The sequence below is a fragment of the Rattus norvegicus genome, chromosome 13 (assembly GCF_036323735.1).
Source record: "Rattus norvegicus strain BN/NHsdMcwi chromosome 13, GRCr8, whole genome shotgun sequence".
Classification (NCBI taxonomy): domain Eukaryota; kingdom Metazoa; phylum Chordata; class Mammalia; order Rodentia; family Muridae; genus Rattus; species Rattus norvegicus.
In genome coordinates, this window is record NC_086031.1 from 85,135,887 (window position 1) to 85,160,470 (window position 24,584).

The 24,584-nt window shown below is 44.9% G+C and overlaps 1 protein-coding gene across 1 annotated transcript in view; it reads right to left on the reverse strand.

The window, feature by feature from the left end:
• Nos1ap (nitric oxide synthase 1 adaptor protein) overlaps nucleotides 1-24,584 on the reverse strand; it is a 273,184-nt gene that overhangs the window by 55,329 nt on the left and 193,271 nt on the right. Inside the window, exons 3-4 of the mRNA NM_138922.3 lie at nucleotides 19,012-19,104; nucleotides 5,383-5,441 (exon numbers count right to left, since the gene is read on the reverse strand). Of these exons, the coding sequence (NP_620277.2) occupies nucleotides 5,383-5,441; nucleotides 19,012-19,104 (152 nt within the window). The remainder of the gene's footprint in view (nucleotides 1-5,382; nucleotides 5,442-19,011; nucleotides 19,105-24,584) is intronic.

The window sequence follows — 24,584 nt, forward strand, 5'->3', positions numbered from 1 at the left end:
CTATAGGAAGGCAAGCTGAACAAGCCATGAAGAATAAGCCAGCATCTTTAGTAACAGGGTCTTAGCAAACAGTTCTGGTGGGTAACAGTGGAAACTGCCTGTTTTGTTCTGGGAACCTTAGTTCTGTTCCTAGACCTTGACTAATACAATTAACATGTAATATATATTGGTTATAGTTATACATAATAGTGAGTTTTATTGGATTATAACATTTAAATGTAGATAGATGTGGTGTATTCTGATTATATTCATACATATTCCCACTATTCTTTTTTGTTACCCTCCTCTTCTCCCAATCCCCCTTTCCTCCTCCTCCTCCCCCCTCTCCTTCTTTACTAACCTCATTCTTCTATTTACATGCCATTTATTCGCTTGCTTTTGCAAACCAGAGACTTTCTCTTAGGGCTGTTAGAGATTCATGAGTGAGAGTTTGTTATCGGGAGTGTGTATACCGATGGCTACAACACACCGAAGAAAATGTCTCTCTTTCTAATCAACCATTATCTACATAGAAATCTTGAAGAATGGTTGGGGCCCCGGGATGGTTAATTTTAATTGTTAGTTTTGTTTGTTTGTTTGTTTGTTTGTTTCTTTGTTTGTTTCTTTGTTCCAAGACATGGTTACTCTGTGTAGCCTCAGCTGACCTGGAACTCACTCTGTAGAGTAGGCTGGCCTCAGACTCAGAGATCTGCCTGCCTCTGCCTCCCCAGTGCTAGGATTAAAGCCATGCATCATCGCCACCCAGCTTTCAGTGGTCAGAGACATCTGAGAGAAGAACCCCCAAGCATGCCAGTGGAGGGTTATTTTGCTTGGGTTACCTGAGATGGGAAGACTTGGCTACTGTGGGTAACCTGATTCCCTGCCTCAGAAAACACTAAATACTACATAAAAAGTATTCAGGACTCTCCGGCTTTTGACTGTGCCTGTAATATGACAGCTGCCTTGGGTTCCTGCTGTTATGATTTCTTTTCCATGCTGGATTGTATCCTTAAACTGTGATCAACTCTGGAATGTGTTTGTCCTGCCTCCATATTACCACAGCAACTGTTTGGATTTTAATGCCATTTCTGAGAAGTGTCTGGAAACCATTTGGGAATAAATCTACCTGGTTTGGTCACTTAAAGAACTAGAGAATGACTGCAGTTGGCTTCCTGAAGGCTGGCTTTCAGTCATAATTTACTTTGTCTAGCATTAAAAAAAAGGAGGGAGGTGTTCTTGTTCAGTCTCTAGTAGTCAGGAATCAATACCACTGGGATTGATGTAGTCAAACATGTTATCCCATCAGACTCAATGAGAATAGGAGGTGATTCCCAGGCAGTCACACTAAAATTCAAAGGCAATGGTTTCCACAGTGTGAGATAAGTAAGCACACTATTTAAAGACAGGAAGAATTAACATCTTCATGACAGAAATGAAATCCAAAGTTAGGAAGGAGTTGAAAACAAAACAAAACAAAACAACAACAACAACAACAACAACTAAACTCCTGATGCTTCACTTTTCAGGCCTATCTCCGTCTCAACCCACAGCTCTACGTGTAACTTGGAAGAAAATGTTCTCTCGTTAAGCAGCACTCAAAGAAAGCCAGAAAGGAGTCTATTAGGGTCTGACCTTAGCCAAGCCAGCCATTTGTGTCCTAGGATCTTCTTCCCTCAAAAGCCCCCTTTTGGGGTTGTCCATAAGAGAAACTGGTGGGAAATTTGGCCAGAGGAAGTGAAACAGTAGCCGTCATCCTCTGGAGATCAATGGTTAGAGAGACAGGAGGATAGCATCGTGGTTTTCTTGAGTTGACTTGTGGGATTTGTCCTCACTTTTGTATACTCCACATCCAGCTCTCCTTCACAACTGTCAAATCTGCTGAACAGCAGTGGGTCCAGGTCTATATCAGTAGCTTCAGTTAAAGGCATCGCCGTGAAGAGCCAGCAGCCTCCCATGGACCATGCATTGACCCTTCTGCATTTGGCATCTAGCAGACTCTATCTCGGTCTCATAGCTGTTCCTAGATTTGCTGACTCATAATCCGCAGCAGGCGAGGCTGATGAAAGATTTTGCTCTCACCCGTTCTGGACCTTCTATTTGCAACTCCCAGCCAACTCTGCAAGACTAAATTCCAGAGCAAAGACCTTGCCACACCCTCCCATATTCATCCCAGGGCTCTCACGAAACCTCAGTTCTCAAAAATTAAAACTAGCAGAATCAAATGAGCTGCAGTTACCATTGATATGTAGACATGGCATCTTCATTTCTGGATTTAGGCTAAGGAAAATAACACTGCAGAACATGTAAAATAGAATTCAAAGAAATTACTGTAAATATTCTTAAAAGTCTAGGAAACACCACAAGCTAAGACCTGACACAGTTAGTTAGTTATATAAATACATGATAACATGATGTAATTTTTAAGAACCATAAAATGCCACGTTATGGGAGTAAATATAGCATCTAGAATAGCCTATCAGATTCTAACACTTTTAAAAATAACATGTGTGAGGGGATATATATATTATATGCCACACACACACACACACACACACACACACACATACACACACACACACACACACACACAGCCAGTTCAGTGGAAAAAGAATAATCTCCTACAAACAGGGCCAGGATGACTGCACGAGCGATAATGATATAAACAACACAGGACAGAGGAATGTGGAGGGGGCGGACTTTGGTTCATCCCTCACATGAAACCACACTAATCATCCACATGATCATAAAACATATACAACCTAACATTAGAACATCTCCAAAGAAAAACAGACAGCCTTTGAGTCTGGCAAAGATTCTTCTGGTAAGTTTGACTTCCATCAGAAACTGAAGCTGAATAAGACATAATGGTGCCTGCCTATAACTACAGTACTGGGTAGTCCGAGGCAGGAGCATTGCAAGTTTGCAAGCCTGGCCTACAAATAAATAAATTAAATAAAGTTAAAATCTAAAACCACAGTTAAAATTTGTTTGTTTGTTTTTGAAACAAGGTTTCTGTGTAGTCCTGGCAGTCCCGGAACCTGGTCTGTGGGCCAGGCTGGCCGCCAACTCACAGCTATATCTATCATAAATGTGAAATGAACTAAATTCAGTGGTGGAGTGTGGCGGTTAGAGGAAGATGGAGTGGGATGAGGGAGGAACAGAGAAAGGGGCACGGTGACTTTGGGGGTGACAACAATGTCCACTGTGTTGCCTAAGGTGATAGTTTCATGAACGTTCATAGGTACCAAAATTTACCAAGCTATTCACTTCAAAGATGTTCTCATTTTTTTATGCCCCTCTACCTCAATAAAGCCATTTAAAAGTAAACAGCTTGATTGGAGTGTGTGAAATGGGAAAGTCCTTCCAATCAAGAATGGGCAAAGTTTAAATTCATGAACTAGGCAGGCATGGTTGTGCACGTCTTTAATCTATGTACCTGGGAGGCAGAGGCAGGTGGAGCTCTCTGAGTTTAGGGCTAGCCTGGTCTATATACTGAGTTTCAGGACATTCAGGGCTAGGTAGACGGTGTCTCATTTTTAAAAATAATCATGAACAGCATGTGCAAAAGGTCTTTTTGTTTTATGTATATGGTGCAACAAAACAAAACAAAACAATACGAATCAAAACTCCAAAAGCCAACCAAAAACCCCACAAAATAAACAAACAAACACACAAAACTCTCTTCCTGGGGGCTGACGCGATGACTCAGTGTTAAAAGTATTGGTGTTCGTCCAGAGAACCCAAACTTACAGAATCCGTATCAGACAGTGTTAATCTAGGTTCAGGTGATCTGATGCCCTCTTCTGCCCTCTGGGGGAGCCCATACCCATGTGGGACGCACACACGTACCACACATTCATATAAAATATTGTTTTTCTTTTATAAAACGCACACTGGTAGTCTATTTATAGCTTCTAAGCCCAGCTCTCTTGCAATCCACTTCTTAAAGCCTTTTCTCATCAATCAAGTAGATAGTAATTGTTCCCTGTAGTGAATTACCATAACTTATGTTAATTTTCATAGAGTCATTTAATGCATTCATCTACCCGCCTATTGCCACTTATTAAGTGCCTCTTATGGGCCAGGCGCAGACTTGACACTACATACGCAAAGGTGAACAGGGAATAGTTCCTCCTTTAAAGAACTTTACAGTCTAATAGCAAGGGTGATGAATTCATTAATTACTTAATGAGAAGAAGACAAGTTGCAATAACGCACGGAAACAACAATTTAGCTTCATCAACAGATGCATGGCAATTATTTGAGGTTGGGTAAAAGGCAAAATTCTAACTCTGGGTCTCCAAACTCTCCTCCTGCTGACTGCTTTCCTGGTGTAGAAAACAAGAAGAAGGGAGGAGGTGGTCCTACAGAATCCAGGACCTGCAGAATCCAGGACAGAAGAAAGGTGGCCTCGGGTCAAGGGCATGCCATGGTTCCCCGGAAAACTCTGGGTTTTGTGTGTTATTGTTGTGGTTTTCTCCTCTCTAGCAAAAACATTTGGGTGACAGGCATCAGACATCTATGGGAGTCATACCAATGTAATTGTGAAAGCAACATCTGAGTGTATGTCAGCTCGGTTTGCTATAATAACACACCCGTAAGCTAGATGGCTTGCAACATTAATGTTTTATTTCATACAGTTCTTGGGTAGTCTAAGATCAAGGGACTGGCAGTCTCAGGTCTCATAAATGTTTATTTTCTGGTTTAGACATGGTACCCAAGAGCCTCGTTCTCATATGCTGGTAAGAGTAAGCTAAGAGCTCTCTGGAACCTCTCTTATCAGAGCACTAACCCTGAACATCTACCCTCATGACCTCATGACCTAATTACCTCAGAGTCCCCACCACCACCACCCAGGGCTATCAGCTTGAGGGTTAATATCTCCACAGATGAATTTTGGAGGACCATAAGCATTGGGAATAGGTAGGGTACTGGTGGTTTCATTTGGGACATTTTGCTTTTTCACGTGATCAAACCCCTTCACTATGTCCAAATCCTAAAGAGGAAGAAAAGTGGAAGAGACGGCGACAGGGAAATTGGAAGTATGGGGGAAGAGATAACTCAGTTATCTTGCTTCTCACGATCAATATATATGCAATTATGGAATTTCAAGTAGCACAGAAATCAGCACAAATTGAAAAGCCTTCCAATTACAATGTGGCCATTTGAATTAAATACCACAGAGAAATCCTTCAAACCTCCCCCCACGGCAATTCATGACCAGAAAAACTTCTCATCTTAAAGATATTTACATCTACAGAAATATGAGGTCTCAGAGGGGAAAGCCATTAGTCCTTTATTTAACTTGGTTGGCACCCACCGGGTCCTAAGAGATGATGGCTCCAGGAGCTGGTGAGGTTCTCTGGGCTCAGCACCCTCCCGAGTGCTGGGCAGGGCTCTTACCTGTAGATAGGGTCCTGCATCACCAGCATCTTGCTCTCATCCCACGTCCACTCCTTTTTCTGCAATAAAAGAAGCTGTAAATGAATAAGTTAGGCTTGTCCTCAGGACAGAACCAGGGCTCTCTGTGTGCTGCTAATGCATATGCAAATACGTGCCTTTCGCTCCTGGCCTTTTCCCTCTAAGAGGCTCAGAGCTGATTGCTTCCAAAGGACAAGTGGAAAATGTCATGTGTCTGGTCTGATCAGTTTCCTCCAAGCACTTTAAGAAAGTATCTCTCTAGGCACAAGAAGATGGGCAGGAGACCAGAAGGCCTCATGGGAGCACAGGCAGACTCTAAATTTCCTTAGAGACATTAAAAAGACAAGAGGCCATACATTAATCGAGAGGTGTGGAAGAAGGGGAATGAAAGGAAGAAGAGGGTGAGGATAAAACTTCATGATGTGTGGAGGATGCTGTTAAAAGCAAGGAAAATGTAGTCCCAGGCTCCTCTGGGAGGGGACAGGGTTTATCCTATGGCGGGTAAGTGTAATTAGTGCCTTTGCAGTTACTCATCAAAGGATATTCGTTCTGGCTGTGATCAACTTTCTGTGACAGGAGAAGCATGATGGTAAGCATGGGGAAGAGTAAACTCAGACTGAAGTGACTTAAGAAGGGAGCAGCACCCCAGGATGAGGAGAGAAAGCAGGAGCTCAACAACCAACCACCTTCCCTGCGGCCTGACTCCCCCACCGCAGGGACAGAGTCCTGCTCCACCCTTCCGGTCTTTGTCACAGACACACAGAGCTGTCCAGGACACCAGGGAAGACTGGACTCATCTGTGAACCAAAAGGAGGGCAGGGAAACACTGCATTAATGAATGGAGTCTTTTAGCAAGGTGGAGTTTTAAATAAGAGGCACAGGGTGGCTGGCCACTCTCAAAACATGGGGTTTGGAAGGTCTCCAGGAGATTATAGAATACCATGTTCAGGCCCAGAAAGTAACATCAGAAGAAGTAAGCAGCTTTAACACACACACACACACACACACACACACACACACACACACACACACACACACATACACACAGACTTTAAATCCTTTTGTTCTGAGAACCTCATACCTGCATGTAATGTGTTTTGATCAAATCTGTCCTCTTTCTCCCCTTTCACCTCCTCCCCTATCTTCTGCTTTTTGTTCCCAACACCATGTATTCTTTTCTTTATATCAACGGAGAGCATGTAGTGTTGCCTGCATTGGGTGGGTATAGGATCATTTATGGGCGCATGAAACTGACTCTCCCTTTCCCAGCAGCCATCAAGCGCCATTAGCTCCTCAGCTAAGGATGGGTCTCTACCTCAGCCGCGCTGGGAATGGCTGGCTTGATCCACTATAAACAGTCACAGTTGTTGACATCCACTCTCTTAATCCTGGAAGACGTAACATCCATCCAATACTGGAGGGAGACTTAGACCGCTTTATAAGCACTCAGGATTAATCAGCTTAAACAGTTTTATAGACAACAAATTTTCAGTCAGAACCGTAACTATTGTTTAAAGATTCTCTTTCATAATGGCTACTCGCTACCGTCCAACAAACATTCTGAATGGCCTCTCTATAATAGCACACAATGGGGAAACTAATTTTTTAAGAACCCTTTCTAAACACAGCAGGTCCTTACACTAAATCCCAGATTTGCAAACAGCCCTTACTGGACATGTTTTCCAAACTTTTTGCTACCGTAGTTGACACATTTTTGTACAACACTTGATCCTGCTTCTATGAAGTTAACCTGTGGTCTGATCAGCATGGTAGAAAACCACATTCCTTTCTGTGTTCTAGTCATGACAGCAGGAACCCATCAAGTTCACCCCAATCATTAGTTGCCTCCTAACCCTACAGATACGCTGGAGTTGATTTCCAGCTAAAAAACCCAGATATTTTCAAAGTTCCAAGTCCAAATACATGGATGCCTGTTTTCAACACACAAATGTTTACTGTAAGCATTATTTAAAGAGCAACATATAGTATGTTTAAAATGTGATTTGATTTAGGGGTGGTGATTTTTTTTATGTCATGGACGTTAAGCCACATCTATAGTCACAATAAATTCTTTCAACTCAACCAGCAACATTTATAAAGCACCTACCATTTGCTTCTGAGCCCTCCAGTCGAGTTTTATTTGACTGTCAAAGTTTTTGGTTCTAATGTTTCTATTTGGATACATATTCTTATCAACATATTCTTATGCTTCTACTTTCTACTTTTTTAAATCTGTTCAAAGACAGAAGCCAGACATGGTGACACATGCCTAAAATCCCAAGCAGGTAAGAAAACAGAGGATTATTGACCCCAGGAGTTATAGACCAGCCTAGGCAATATAGTAAGGCATGAACTCGAAATGAAAACAAAAACAAGAGCATTTGGGATTGCTCCTAAGAGCATTTTTGTGACTGTCTCCTTAAAGTCTTTCTCAGACAACGTCAACATAGCTGGCATCCTGGTGTTAACATTCACTGATTGTCTTTTGCTCTTCTGCTCAGAGTGAGATTTCTGTCATTTTCACATCTTCAGGATGACTCTTCTAGCTATATAGATGCTCTCTGACATGTATAGCCCTTGGGTCTGGTTAATTTCAGTGTAGGATTTTTTTTTAATTGGGAAGCTTTTTTACAATAAAATTTATTGTTTTAACTGAGATTTTTCTTATTCCTTCTATGGCAAATGACTTTCAGGTGAAACCCAGAATCTTTACACTATTGTAAGACTTGAGATTCATTGAAAACTTTGTTTTACTATCATCCCACATCAATGCCCCAACAGGGGAAAGAGAAAGACACCATGTTGCTAACGGTGGTTCTCCCACTGGCCTCTGCAGACACCCAAGGGGACTTCCTGTGCTTACCCATGTCTGTACAGTTCTAGCGTCCCATTGAGGTCGGGGTGTATGTGTGTGTGGGTGCTTTGTGCCTACTTGCAAGTGTCCTCCCCGGACTAAAGCATGTCTACTTAGCCTCATTACTCCTGGGCAATGGTGGGAGTCCAGACCCCCACTGACATCACACGGGGTTTACCATTGACTAGGACGGAAGTCCTGGCTCTCAGCCTTCTCTGACAGCATTCTTTGGGTGCCTGATTCTAGCACATCCGTGGGGAAGTCAGGGCTCTGCTTCACCAGGTTGGCTTTGTTGGTTGAGTCTATGAAGAACAGTTTTATTTTCTAAGCATCTGCCTGTTAGAATAGTTAGGCCTAACAGTGTTCTTCCTTGCCAAGCGGGCCTTCCCCATGTTCTCTGGGTAGCGAACAGGCTTGCTTGTGCTCCTGTGGCATAACTGGGTTGCCAGCTTCTCAAGCTCCAAGTCTGGGATAGATGAAGCATTAAGAAACCTCTGCCCACACCATTTAATTTCTGCTTTCCGGGTTCTGAGCCCCAGTGATGGCAGATAGTTTCTGGGACCTGCAGCATACATTTCTACCAATGTGGCTGGAGTGCTGAGAGAGAAATCAGGCACCAGATTATGTTTCTTCCCTGCCCAACAGCGTTCCTCCAAAGTCAAAGATAACCCTGGGAGGACTCTTCTTTGCAACTCTAAAGAATGCAACCAATCCTGTCTTTAAGAGAAAGGAACAGAGAGGAAAAAGAGTGCAGAACAGCTATTTCCCTTTTTTTGGCATTCTTGGACAGGATGGTGGCAAGGCCAGGCTCCAGGCATCTTGTATGAATTTCACGGGGATCAACCAACACTGGCGGAGACCGTAGAAATCAGAAATTAATTTTAGATGTGCTATCCCCACATCTGCAGAGCATATCCACAGAAGGAAGGCAACCTCTAACAATAAATACCTCTACCTAATTAGTTTCCTTTTTCTGAAAATTCCCATTAAAATCCTCTCCTCTTCATTAAAAAACCTTTGCGGTGAGCCTTGGGCAAATCCAATAAATTCATGAAGAGGGCAAGAATGGATTAAGGTAACTCAAAGGGTTTGAGAGAGCCTCCCCAGGGTTTTGCTTCTCTAAGAACCTTTAGGCAAGCACAGGCATTGTTTTGGTTTTGGTTTTGGTTTGTCTTAATCACAGTATCATCCCTGGACCAGTAATACTCCCAGAACATTGGAGCAGAGGTGTCTGCACCCCTCATCAAACTCCTCCTCTTGGTGATTTTCCTACCCACCTCTTCCAAATAATGCCCCAAAGCATGGCTCACCAAGGAGAGATGCGGCCCCTGGTTGGCAGCCTGGTCAGGACAGAACTGAGTCTTCATGTTCTTAGAATAATGCTGGCCCTACTGCCTGGAGCAATCTAGAAACCATGCAGTGCTGGGAATGGCTCACCCCAGGGGGAGCCCCATGCACAGCACTGTTTTAGCTGACGAACATGATGGGGTTTTGTTTCTGCAGCACAGGGGATTAAGCCTAGAGACTCCTGCAGCATGCCACCGCCCAGCTATACACCCAGCTTGACTGAAGAAGTATTAGTCTCCTTAGTCTGAAGTGAACCCTTGTCAACTCTACTCTGCAAGCATTTTAAAGGCAAATAGACAACAACATGAACAAGCCACTTCCTTCTTACTTTTCCAAATGAAAATACTCTTTTCATGGAAAAAAATGTGGTGGTGGTGGTGGTGGTGGTGATGATGATGATGATGATGATGATGATGATGATGATGAAATAGGAAGAAAGGAGTGGGCTTTATAAGATTACAAATTAAGGTTAGTTTCAAGCTTAGGCTAGATAAGTATAATTGAACAGTTACTTTAGCCAAACTGGTCCCACCATCTTCAGCAAGCCCACATAACTTCCAAGCTGTAGCCAAAGCCAGCCTCCTTCTCCCACCCTCCCTCCTTACATAAATGTTTGAAAACAGGGCTTCGGTTCTTGGTAGCTGTGAGGACATTTTTTGTTTTGCTACTCTCCATCCTGGCCCAGCTGTGGTCTCTGAGACAGACAGGAAATGAAGGCATAGAAGAGGGGGCACAGGACTCTATCCCAGCAGCAGCAGCGCCCCTCCAGGTGCCCTCTGGGGACTGGGTGTCCTTCATAGCATAGGAGGAGCAAGGGACAGGGCTGCCTTTGACCTCCTTCCACCGCAGACATGTGTCACACAGCACCTTCAGGAGTGCAAGCATTAAGAGAAGAAGGGCAGGGATTAGCAAAGTCCCCAAAAGATAACGTTTTCCTCTCACTAGGTCTGCAAATGGAATGGAATGAAGGCCAGCCATGACTGTGGAGCCAGTACCTGACTCCATGCAAACAGTTAGCCTCCAGCCACACCCCATTCTGCAGTCCTGGGTGTATGACTCCTGCCTTTGATTCCTTGTCTCCTGCTTGCCTCCCAGGGCACTGCTGGGCCACAGCCAAGGTTATTAACCTAACCACCTCTCTAAACATCTAACCCCACAATCTGGCAGTCAGCTGCCTTTTCCCAGGTGCCACCCCATTTGACCTTCTAGGCCTTTGCCTGCCATTTGCTTCTTTTCAGACTAAGAGGGCAGATCAGAAAGGACAAAGAGGGAGCTCACCTTTACCTGTTTCGCTTTTTATTCTTAGATGTCTCCTAGTTGCTATGGGAGGAAAACCCATTGAGTCTTTGTTTTCAAATAAAAAAAATATATCTTTATATGTATGAATGTTTTGCCTACATGTATGTATGCATGCATGCATGTATATGTGTGTGTGTATGTGTACCATGTACATGTCTAGTGACCATGGAAGCCAAAAGAGAGCATCACATCCCCTGGAACTGGATTTCTAGATGGTTATGTAGATACTGGAATCCTGGGTCCCCTTCAAGGGCAACAGTGTTCTTACCTGCTGAGCCATCTCTCCAAACAAGATCTTCTACTGGCTTTTCTTGTTTTGTTTTGAAACAGTATCTCTTGTAGCCAAGGGTAGCCTTGAACTTATAAAGAGCTAAGGACAACCTTAAACTTCTAATCCTTCCTCCTCTGTCTCTAAAATATTAAGACTACAGATCAGTAGGACTACAACTGGTTTGTGTGGTGCAAGAGATCAAATCCAAGGCTTTGTGCACTCGAGGCAAAGACTCTACTGGCTAAACTACATCTCTAGCTCCCATTGATCTATTTAAACAGGCAACTTCTGCATAACACTTCCAACTACATATTAAAATTAGCCTTCACTTTAAAGATGAACAGGGAGGGTCCGAGGGCAAATGGTTTCTCTCTAAGGCCGTCTCACCTGTTGTAAATGGTCCACCTTATCTTCTGCTCCTTAACCCTATTCTCTTTGTTACTTCTGGTGAGGAAATAAAAACGCTTTCCTCTCCACTGCCAGGAAGGTCTCACCTCCATCAGAGAGTTGGGCTGAAGGGCCCATAGTATTTGTGGTTGACGGCTGGCTGGGATAAATACAGACTTCATTCCTCTATGTACTGAACTCATGTCAGATCCTGTGTAGAAAGCCCCAGCCATTTTGTCTTTGCAAAAGCTCATATCAGGAACTATTCTGTGAGATCTGTTTCAGAGGTAGGACTGCTTACTAAAAGCAGGAAGAGAGCAAAACAGAGTCAAGAGTAACTAGCAACATGGCCCTCCTCCTTCTGAATGTCAGAAATCTATATGCCATCTTGGAAGCCCTCTCTCCTAAGAACCCCAAAGCAGAGAAGGACTATTTATTGAAATATATTTGTTAAACAATATGATTTCTAATAAGAGATCATAGGTAAGCACATGCTAAAGCCTGAAGTTTGGTACTGTTCACTCACTGGACATCAATGGCGACTTATTTTAAAATAAAAATAAAAGGCCCTGCAAGCTGAGATAAACACAGGCTAGATAAACTCTGTTTGACATACTCTCCATGCTTCTAGGTGAACAGTTATTAGACTAAAAATAAAGCTGTCTCCCACACTCAGAGCTGTCTATGGCCATAGGATGGTGCATTTCAAACCTGAAGTGCTAATGAACTCCCACAGTGCATGGGATCGCTTTTGTGGTTATTTTAAAACTAGCAGGAAATAAAGTCTTATACAATGCATTGGGGAGACACCTGTCTTCTACACAATGCATTGGGAAGACACCCATCTCCACAATCCAGTGGGAAGATACCTGTTCCAGCTTTAGTCTGTGGATTCTCATTCTTGTCCTGGCACCAACTACCTGGTGACTTAGCTCTCATCCTGTCTTGCCACATCTAATCAACTTAGGGGTGGGGTCATAAAGCAGATTCTTTCTGAAGTCCTTCTAAACTGCAGTTCTATAACTTTGAGAGCCTCCTTTTCTTACCCAGTTAGATCAGAAGGCACTCTTTGTTTCCATAGTAACACTACCACTTGGCCAGAAAGATAACTGCCTTGTGAGGTGCTGTGGCCTTGTGATACAAGTTAAAGACTGGATCTGGCAGAGGATGTAGGTGAGTGGTAAAATGCTTGCCTGACATGCGTCAGGTCCTGAGTTCAATCCTCAGGTCTGGAAAAACAACAAATGGGGGTGGGGCAAAAGAGCATCAGAATGGTCCGCACATCATAGGGTACGTGAGGATTTAGGAAGTATGAGTCCATCCAACACCACGAGAACAGCGTAGGTGCTCAATGCCAGTGAATGCTATGATTAGCTGCATTCTCATCATCGTGGGTAATTACTGCCGTCATTTTGTTCCCTCTCTTTCTAACTTCCAAAGCAGATGAAATAACATGTTAGAGACATGGTCCCTTCCCACGAGAGGCTCACACACAGCTGGAGAAAGAGATGAATTGTTCTAAAGTGAGGATGGAAGGAAGCATAGGTCAGTGGTTCAATACATGCTGGCACCTCTCTAGCACCCCAAACACAACGAAACAACTCTAATGCAATTCTGTAAGAGCTGTAAGTGGACCTTATATGGAAGCACAGTGCCATCAGAGGTAGTTAATTTGGGGCTGGCAAGGCAGTTCAATGGTAAAGGCATTTGTTATCAACCTGCTCTCCCTAGTTTTCATGCGCATGTGTGCATGCATACACACAGAAATGTGATAAAAAATGTTTTTAAGAAACATTTAATTTGGGGCTGAGAAAATGCCTAATGTCAAATATGCTATGGACCTGAGTTTGGATTCCTAGACATGATAGGTGGATAGACAGACAGACAGACAGACAACACACATATACATACACAAATGTAATTTTTTTTTTAAAAAAGAAATGGCTATTTTAAGGCTGTAGAGATGGCTCATTCAGGAAAGTGTCTGGTCTGTAAGCATTAGGGACCTGAATTTGGATTCCCAGCACCCATACAAAAGGCACCAAAAAGCACATGCCTATAACATTAGTGTTGGGAAGGCGGAGGCAGGGGATCACGCAAGTGAAATCTATGAGTCCTAATATCAGTGAGAAACTATATCTCAAAAATAAGGTAGAGAATGATAGGAAATATTCAGCATTGACCTCTGCCCTCCATGCATATGTGTACATACTTACAAAGTGTATACATATAATCCTCTCTCTCTCTCTCACACTCTCTCTCCCCGTCCTTCCTTCCCTTCCTCCCTCCCTCTTTCCACACCTGTGTATGTGTCTTCTCTAACATCCTATCTCATCTACTTTGGAAAGCGGGATGAGAGAGAACAAAACCAAAGGAAAGCCACACACCACATGTGCATACCCATAATTCCTCTATGCATCTGTCCTGTAGTTCCCAGAACATGGTAGAGCCATGGTATTTGTTTATTAGAATGTTCAAGCCACCTGTCTTCAATGCCAATCTGTCACCTTAGCAATCTCAGCAAAGTTAGTGGTTTACTGAAGAAATCACATGGGACCGAGCTGTTTAACAGAAAAATCCCTTGGCTGAAGATCAAGGTTAATCTTAGGATTCTACTCCCCAGCAAATGGTGCTCTAGTGTGATTCTGGGATTATAATTAATAACTATGATTAGATACACAGAAAAGATAACTACTTGGGCCTTCCTGAACATTGAAAATGATGTTCTGATTGGAAGACATCAAAGCAAAGCCAATTATCTTAGCAACTGAGCTTATGATACTAATTCAACTTAAGATTCATTATCTGCTGGCATCGGTTCAGGAAGAGAGCATTCCTGGATGCTTGTTAGCAAAACCAAAAGGATGGTTTTTACCCAGCAATGAGATGCATCATGTCTAGCTACTGCCCGAGCTAGTGGAATATGTATGAAGATCTGAGTTTCCCAGACAAATCCAACTAAAAAGGGATCCTTCTCGGATTGTGGGGTGTGTGTGCACACACACGCATGGCTAAAATCCTTGCACATGTCAATCCAGGTATGTTACTCCTCAGGAGATTTTGAGACAGGGTCTATCCATGGCCTGCAGTTCTACAGAGAGGTTAGGCTGGCAGAGGTAAGTCCCAGGGATGCACCTGCATGCACTGCTGGGATTGTACCATGCTCAGTTTTATTCATGGTGGGTGTGTCTATGTGGCACATAGATTCATATATGTTTCGCATGTGTCTAGGTGAATATATGAACATCTGCATATGTGTACATGTAAAAGTCCAGAGTTTACGTCTGCTGTTGTACTCTATTTATTGAGGCAGTCTTTCATTAAAGCTATAGTTCACTGACTCCAACTTGTCTAGCCAGCCAGGACACTTGTCTCCATTTGCCAAGTGTTGGGTTACAGACAGCCAACATCCTTGCCTGGCTTTTACCCAGGTGTTGGGGATCTCGAACTCCAGTCTTTACTGGACAGCAAGCTCTTTGTCCACTGAGCCCTCTCAAGTCCCCGTGCTCAGCTTCTTTACATTGGTCCTGGGGACCAAACCCTACTGTCCCTGCTCAGCTTTAAACTGACATACTGACAGAAAAGGACAACGGCGTGATGACTTAAGGAAACACCTTAGGATGCCACTACATATCCCACTGCTAATTTCTTCTGGATTTCAAGACCCCACTACACACAGATAGCATTCATTCATCTAGATAGCCAAGAGCCACAGGTAATGAAAACATTCTAGAAACGTCCAGCCATCCAGGAAAATGCTGAACTCACAAAATCTCCCTGCCCTAAAGCTCACTAGGAGGCAGGGGCCCCTTTTAAGAGACGTCTCCTCTGGTGGGAAGAACTTCACTATCGATCAGTTATAGATAGTTTTAAGACAAAGGGGAGTTCTGGGAGTTGTGTGACCCCAGAGTATCCCTAGAAGACTGAAACAATATGGCCACCCATTAGCCTCTGAGGTCTGTCTGCTTTCTCCACGGCCCATTCTGTTGTCAGAGGCTTGAGGATGGTCAGGTGACCTGGATTTATATATACAATATATATTTATTTCAAAAGCATGGCTCCACAGCTCGTGCTGAGATCTGAACTGAAACACTGACAAAAATCCCTACTATGCCAGTCCTTCCCTTCCCAGTTAAAGGCTCCAAATGAATTGCTCAGAACATAGGTCAGGAAGGGTGCTGCCAGGACCAGAACCCGGGTCTTCTCGCCTCTGCCAATGGTTCCTCCCAGCATGCCATACTGACCCAGTGGAACCCAAAATGCTTCTTGTATGAGAGGGGGACAATTCAGCATCTTATGAGCTAGTTACTGAGTACTAGGCAGGCATGCCAGGCTGCGCACAAGCCGAGCTGCTGCTCTGCCTGTGGTAAGCTGGCAAGAGGGTCAGGCCTCAAGCCCGGTGACCACCCCAGCACTTGCCCACCTCCTTGTAGAAAAGGGAACATCTACATGGTAGCACGTCACAGCCTTCTCAGCTCTGAGAGAGAAAGCGTGTAGGCCTGAGCTTGGTGGCAGCGATCTCAGCTTCCAGGGCTGTCACGTGGGAAGCAGATGACAAAAAGGCTGATTACTGCGAATGCTAATGTGCGTTCATCTGCCAGCGGCGGCAGGATATGCACACAGTGATTAAAGGCATTATCCACATCACAGTCGGGCCTGAAATGGACACCAGGCGTGGGCGGAGGAAAGCAGATAGGAGGCTCCTTTTTCCCAAGCTGGCTTGGGAAGAGTCAGATCTAGGACTGACCTGCTATGCGGCCTCCGTCCTGGGGCAGAAGGGCAAATGCTCGAGATTACCAAGCATGCAGTTTCAGAGTGAGTCACAGGTCCCCAGGTCTCCCTCAGGGACGTGCTCTAGCTTAGCTTTCATGTACTTAGGGAAAGAGGGGGTGGCTTCTCTCCCAGGTAACACCCCAGCATCTTGCCACCCTTGTCAGTGTGGGATCTAACCTGTGTTCCAATACATGATGGAACTGGCACCATGTATGGTACCTGATACAAGGGAGTGGGGATGAGGTGAGAAATAAGACTATCCTTTAAGTGACCTGAAGTCACTCCACCGTGGATGATAGCAGGGGTACCCTAAGTTATCCAATGGGGACATAATAGTTCCCAAGGGCCTAACTAGAAGTAATATGCACAGTAGGGTGGTGGCGAGATTTCTGGAGTGTCAGTCATAGATAAACAGAAAGAAGTCTTGGTCAGAACTGTCAAATAGACTTGAAGGATTGTGTGATGGTTTGTATATGCTTGGCCCAGGGAGTGGCACTATTAGAAGGGGTGGCCCTGTTGGAGTAAGTGTGGCTTTGTTGGACTAGGTATGTTACTGTGGGTGTGGGCTTTAAGACCCTCATCCTAGCTGCTTGGAAGTCAGTCTTCCACTAGCAGCCTTCAGATGAAGATGTAGAACTCAGCTCCTCCTGCACCATGCCTGCCTTCATGCTGCCATGTTCCCGCTTTGATGTTAATGAACCGAACCTCTGAACCTGTAAGCCAGCCCCAATTAAATGTTGTCCTTTATAAAACTTACATTGGTCATGGTGTCTGTTCACAGCAGTAAAACCCTAACTAAGACAGATTGTATCCCCCAACAAGGACATTACCCAACATCGGGTAGTCCCACCATTCCTGACTGTAAAAAAGGTAGACCTGGTCCACTTCGGTGCCCACCCAGAAGCCTGTACTGATTTGCCTTCTCATGTGGTTTGCCTCCAATTGGTAGGAAATAGGTGCTTGTCAGGATACTCACTGATCCAGGAGATAATTCTATTTCAGAGTAGATGAAGAAACTCTTGGTTCATCTACCGCCTTGAATTGGTCAATTTCACTTTGCATCCTGAGGGTCATAACTTCAAAACTGTAAGTCTTGATACTTTTTAAAGTCAGAGGAATACATTTATCATGCATTTTTCTTCCTTTTTTATTTTTGATGATTTCTTACTTATATACCATATATTGTGATCATCACCACCCCCGTTACCCTCTCTTGCCTCCTTCCCATTCCCTTTCTTCCTAACTGGCCTCTTCCTACCCTCTTGTCCTGTTGCTTCTCTGTGTAGATCTTGTGCAGGCAGCCCCGGCTGCAGTGTGTTCCTGACTTCCTTAACCACAGCACATCCGGGAGATAGATTTTGGAGCACTCTTCTCCATCCTTAGTCTCCTCTGGTCTTCCCAGCTTCTTCTACAACGCTCCCTGCCTGGATTTTGTGGCTTGAAAGACTAATAACTCAGCCTCCGGCAAAGAGATGAGGGAAGTCTGTGAGGAAATCGCTAGCCAAGGAAATGGCCACAGTGGCTGATGAAAGGCTGTTTGTGACAAAGGGTGTGAACACATCCTGTCACCTGGGAAATATTCACGAATGATTTTATCAGTGGAGGGTGCTGAGCCACCAACTCCCCTCGTGCGAGAGGCTGAGACAAGCAATCCAACAACACAAAGACAGAAACCAGTCTCCCTGAACCAGGCACATGAGTTGTGCTGGTTTCACCGACTCCAAAAATATATCTTACTCAAGAGAGCATCATCTCCCTTATAATTTCCAGCCCAGAGACTTAATAAGCATCCACTTGCTTCATCAAGTCTCTTACTCAAGAGCTCCCCAGAGGGAGATACTCTAGCCCTCTCCATGGCTGTGCACAGTGTGCAGATATGTGGGAGTAGAGAGGAGGCACTAAGGATGTCCCTGTGGCATCAGCTGTGAAAGAAAGCCACGGGTCACTTAAATGGGGCTGCAGTGCAGCGGGGCTGAGTGTTGTTCTGGGTGGCTGTCTCCTCTCAGGTGCTTGAAATGTGTTACTAACTGCGGGTTGATCTCTAGCTGCATTTAATGCTAGCAAGTCTCACAGTTCAGAGGGTTCGGGGAGGGGATGCTCACCTGAGACTACTTTTATAGACTTGACCAGTCTTGAACATCTGAACTCTAAAATGCTCCAACCTCAGAAACTTTTCGAGTACGGACATGACACCCCAACAATGTCAAATTCTGAAGCAGTTGGGATTTCAATTGAGGGAGGGATGCTCTACATGTATCGCTTAATGTGGAAGTACTTCCCACTATGGAGACTCAGAGAGACCAGCTACGATTGTCTGCCTGTTCTCTCAGGCTCAGGAGGCTGAAGCGGGAGACCTACAAATCGAAATCCAGTCTAGACTGCAAAGTGAGATCCTATCTCAACACACACACACACACACACACACACACACACACACACACACACACACACTCACACACACACTCACACTCACACTTAAAGGTAAAGGTATTCAAATGGAAAAGAGGCATTGAAGATGAGGATGCTGGGAAATGACCCACAGGCTATGAGTTATTGAGACCCAAGTCCCACTGGGCCACTGGCCTCTGCCTTGCTCTGCTCGAGCTAAAAGAAGAGATAATGTCCCAGAAGGGAAAGGTATCCCATGCCTCACTTGCCAGCTTCTGGTTCAGCCACTCACCTTTTTCTTCTTCTTCAGAATCACTTTGACACCGTCCACGGAGACCATGATGCTTACTTTCTTCTTCTTGATATTCTTGGCTTTAAACTCATACTGCAAAGAGAGAACAGAAGAGTGGCTTCAGCTTAGACCAACCCATCTGCAGAGCCACAGCCTGCCTCTGGGCTGGCAACGAGGGCTACGGGGCTGTGCGGTCTGTGGCATAACAAGCATCTTTGGGGAGGTATGAGCACATGGACAACTGCGGGGAAGGTTCTGGGGCAACCTTGAAGTTAGAACAGGGGCCCAAGTAGTCACCAGTTCCCCGACTTGGTCATCACCTAGGTCAAAGCAATAGACCTAAAACATCCTAAGAAGGACCTAAGCCATTCCAATGAGATTCAAACAACAGTATGCTTTGGAACTCTCCTCTATATACTAAAACCTTTTCTCAATAATCCATCCTACCATTTAATGACTGTCAGGCAAGTACTTCTTGTGTCTAGCCAAATGCTGCACACACACACACACACACACACACACACACACACACACATATACACACACACACCATTATATTCCCAGTGAAGATTAGGGGCCTTCATACCAGGGCTTTTTATACAAGGAACAAACAAACAAGCCAAAAACAACTCTGAAAATTCTAAATTATTCTCTAGGAGTTCCATCTCCAAATCCCTTTACCTATGAGTCAGACTTTAAACCTCCCCTTGAAGACTGTCAAGCTGGAAGGTATTGGGAGGTCGGGGGACAGAACAATGGTAGCATACAGCTCATGTTGCCTCACACCTCCATGTTTTACCTTCACATTTGAAGTCCTGGACAGGTCCTTCCAACCACCAGTGTGCACTGCTACAGAACACTCACACAGCCTACACCTCAAGTCTTTCCATTATGTTTCTCCAATTGTAACCATCTTTAATGCTTGTACAGATGTTTTTTTCTAGTTGGTCTAATTCATCATCTTCCTTAATGAACCCTAATCTGAGAACTCCTCCAGTTTAGTAAAACCATTTGAGATGCTCAATGCCTGTAATCCCAGCACTCAAGAGGCTGGTGAGGGAAGGTCGGCATGAGTTTGAGGCCAGCCTGAATTACATACTGAACCCCAAGCCTCACCTTGCCTACAGGATGAGGCCTTGTCTCAAAAAAACAAAACAACAAGAACACATACAAACATTTCCATTTGGTCTCCATCTTAGTGTCACCACATAAAAACAATTCCCATGGGAAGTTCTCAATCAAACATGTATGATACAGGTTAAAGTAAGTAATCAGTAACCTCAGACCCAGAGCCAAGACCTCCTACCATGCCACCATCTGGGCCTGGCTACAGGCCCCTAGTTCCTTGATGAGCTCCTAAAAGTCAATGATCTCAACAGTGAGTATGTTGATAGGAATCTAAGTCATCTATCCCACTGGAAGGATGACATAACCCACATTGAAAACCTTACCAGAACCAGACAGAGCCTTCCATCCCTGGCCATGCCCTCTAGCACTCGGATCTCGAGGGATTTCAAGGTGGGGATGTGGCTCGACTGGAATAGTGCTGGCCTGCCATGCAGGAGGTGTGGTGGTGCAGAGCTTTGGTTTCAGTACTTGGGAGCTGGAGGCAGGGGAAGCAGAAACCAAAGGCATTCCTATGTTAGAGAACAAACTGAAGCCAGACTGGGCTTCTAAAGCCACTGACGGAGCAAACCTGGTGACTTGAGTTCCATCCTGGTACGCACATAAAAATGGAAGGAGAGAACCAACTCCATAAAGTTGTCCTCTGACTTCCATATACATGTAAACATACAAATAACAAATATAAGCAAACAAACACGTCACTATTATCTGCAGTCTGTCCCTTCCACCAAATTTTTGGTAATCATTCTGTTGTTCTGCATACAATGCTGATAGCTGTTAACTACCTACTCCTTTAGACAAGGTCGTATGTCATTCTTTCTATTATCAGCACACATTATAGATCACAGCTCAATAAACTCTAGGTGTCAACACCCTACATCTCTCGTCTGATGGCCCCATTCCCCTAGCCCCAATCAGTCTACCCTGGTCTCCTTCTTATCCTAGGTGCATGGAAGAAGGACAAACCCAGGTAGCAATTCCACTGGAGAGAGCAAAAGTCTATTTCAGTCGGAATCTAATGGAGAATGAAAGGAAAGAAGAGGGTGGTATGTGTGTGAAAGGGTGAGATGGAGTCCAGCTTGGGACTGGATCTCAGGTTCATAACAGTGCCCTCTGGCTCTGAAGCATGAGTCCCGGTAGTGGGTAGGACTGGTTCTGCTTAGCAGGCACCTGGAGAAGGACTCCAATTCCATTTCTCTCTGGACTGCAGCATTCTGCTCAGCTGCAGACTGGATGAACTAAAATGACCTTGGGTAAGAAAACAGCCTTGGCAATTCATAATACAGCTGACTTTGGCCTTCCGCCGACCAGGAGAGGCGAACCAGCCACAGTTCCTGACCACGCCTGCGTTTACCTCCGCTTACTTGAACTTGAATAAACACACCTTCCAGCTGCACTCCTTTCTGAACAAGTCCTGAAAGTTAGGGATGTTCCTGAAGCCACTCTCATGCTAAAGAGGCATGCCAATAAACTCTGGCAGAAGCTAAGGGCACAAGAGCTAGAAAGACCCAGGGAAAGGTAAAACATGGCCCCTGGAGGTCAGTCTCAACTGCTTTTGTCTTTGGTTTCCTCCCGTTCACATTCTCTTACATACTTGCTTTTTTTCTCTTTTACAGCAACAAAACTAAAGCAGAAATACCAAGTACCCACTTCTGCCAAGCACTATGTAATTTCCTCTACTTTGAATTTTATTCCGTTTGGGTGTGTATGAATGAGTGTGGGTGCCCGTGTGTACACATGCGTGTGAAGACCAGCAGTCAACCTCAGACTTCATTCCTCCGGAGAGAGCTGCCTTGGTTTTTTGAGAGGAGGCCTTGCAGTTGGCCCGGAACTTGCTGATCTGGCTGGTGGGCCAGTGAAACCCAGGGATGGCTCTACCTCCTAAGTGCTGGGATTACAAGCACATGCCACCATGCCTGTCTGTTTTACATGGGTTGTGAGGATCAAACGCAGGTTTCCACGCTTTCAAGGTCAAGCGCATTGAGCATCTCCCCACCTAGAGCCCCAATTCTAGATAATTAATTGCCTGCTAAGCCAAACACAGGTGTCTCCTATTTCACGAAGACTCTGGCAGTCGGCTACATGTCTTTTCTATTTGATCACTTTTCTGATGAATTAACTCTCTCCGGGACCAAACACAATCCATCTTGAAGGCCTAGGAGGAGGTACCTGGCTAGCTCCTTGCTGTGTTTCTGAATTTTACCTATACCTTTCCAGTTTGTGATTCGATGCTTGGGTATGTCTTTTAATTCCTCAGTCTTCAAAACCAAATATGCTAACTCTGGTGCCCATGCCTTTAACCTCAGCACTCAGGAGGCATGGGCAGGCAGATCCCTCGGAGTTCTAGGTCATTCTGGTCTACATAAAGAGTTCCGAGCCATCTTGCGTTACCTAAAGAGACCATATCTCAAAGGCAAACAAACAAAAGCAAGCCACAAGAGAACAACAATAAACAAAAGCCAACGAAGCAAACAAGACAAACCACACAACATGCACAGGACTTGAGATGACTCAGTGGTTAGGGTGCTTGCCATCAACCTAGTAACCTGGGTTCAATTCCCAGACCCTACCTAATGGAGGAAAAGAAACTCTACTGCAAGTTACCCTCTGACCTCCCTGTGTGCTATGCGGCATCTGCAAGTGCACAGATGTGCATATGATCATGCAAGAACATGTGTGTGCATGTGCGCGCGCACGCACACACACACACACACACGTAAATGTAAACAACAACAAAGCCACAAAACAGAACTAAACTGTTACAGTTGGAAGGTACTCTCTGCCCTCACCACCACGCACACACTTATCCCCCCATACACGGGACTCTTACAGGTCTGTAGGCACAATGACTTCACAAAAAAAGAGAGACCCAATTTTCCCCCAGAACGGTGGCACTGGTAGCACAGGTGCTTCTTCTAACAGCTGGCAGGACGCTCTGGACTGCTCCAAAACGAAAAGGGACAGGAGAAGCAGGAAGCAGGCCTCCAGGTCCCAGCACAGCTGCTAGCTGCTGGCAAGGGTTCTAAGCTTTGTCACACTCTGAGCTTTGTCACACTCTGCATTATCCCACCTGCTTTCCACCTGCAGACTTAGAATGAAGCTGCACCTCTGCTGGGAACCCGGGCCATGAAAGCCAAATGCATAAATATTTATCATTACGCCATTTCTTTACAGGGCAATCACACTTCCCGTAGACAGGCTGGCTTTCATGCCCATTAGCGGGGAAACGAATGGATTTGGAGAGGAGAGGAGAGGAGGATAACAGAGTGACCAGGGGAAGAGAGAGGGAAGGGGCTCTCAGAATCAAGTCTTCCTTTTTCCCAGACACTGCCGCTCTCAAGTAAGTGCTGCGTGGGTAAGCTGGCTCGGAGGAAGCATCTGTGTTCCTTGAGACAGGAATCTAATGTGCTCAGGAGTTGCCAGGGGCTGAAGAGCAAACACAGTTGCTGGTGCCACCAGCCGCGGCTCCAGCCAGCATCACAGTACACGCCAACAGGCCTGGCCCTCCACCCACTGTGGCCGGACTGTTTGACACATTCGCTTTGCTGGCCACATTAAACCCCTAGGACCTAACATTTGAGGGAACCAAACAATACGAAGTCCTGGACCACTAACCACACTGGAATGTCTAAAGGAAGGTGTCTGAGGTTCACAAACAGACTTGGGATCTTGTATTGGGATAAAGGCCCTAGAATTTAGTGTGTTGTGTCAGGCAGGGAGGCCCAGGAGGGAGAAGCTGGCTTGACATCAAAAGGAATCAAGAAGGGGCTGGAGAGATGGCTTAGCGGTTAAGAGCACTGAGTGCTCTTCCATAGGTCCTGAGTTCAAATCCCAGCAACCACATGGTGGCTCACAATCATCTGGAATGGGGTCTGATGCCCTCTTCTGGTGTGTCTGAAGATAGTGACAGTGTACTCACATACATTAAATAAATGAATGAATGAATGAATAAATCTTCTTTAAAAAAGGAGTCAAGAGGAAGCCCTCAGGAATAAGAACACTGGCTAGAAACCACAGCTGCCTCCTTCTGGTTCCTGAGAACCTACTGGATTCCTAGACTTGCCTCCTAAAACCATGTGTCCTGGTCTCAGTCCAGGTAGCTGAGGAAGGACAGGTAGTCAGGAAGCAGGGCAGCAGCAGGGCAAGTGAAGCAGCTGAGATTGACAGCTACTGAAAGAACAAAGTGACACTGGAAAGAGAGGTCACAGAGCGACTTCAGAGCCAGGGACAGGGTTACGGCTACTAGACACTCCACACATACTCATCTGTAGATATCACAGCAACGTGCTGCTCCCTGAAGAATCCATGGATGATAATACTGAATTTGTTTTTAACAGATGATATTTTTTTCACTTCTTAGGTCACCTTGATAAGAAATACTTTGGCCCTTCTCCTTCCTACGGATGTAAGCCATGGGCTGCTGAAGGGTCGGCGTTCATGTGTTTGTA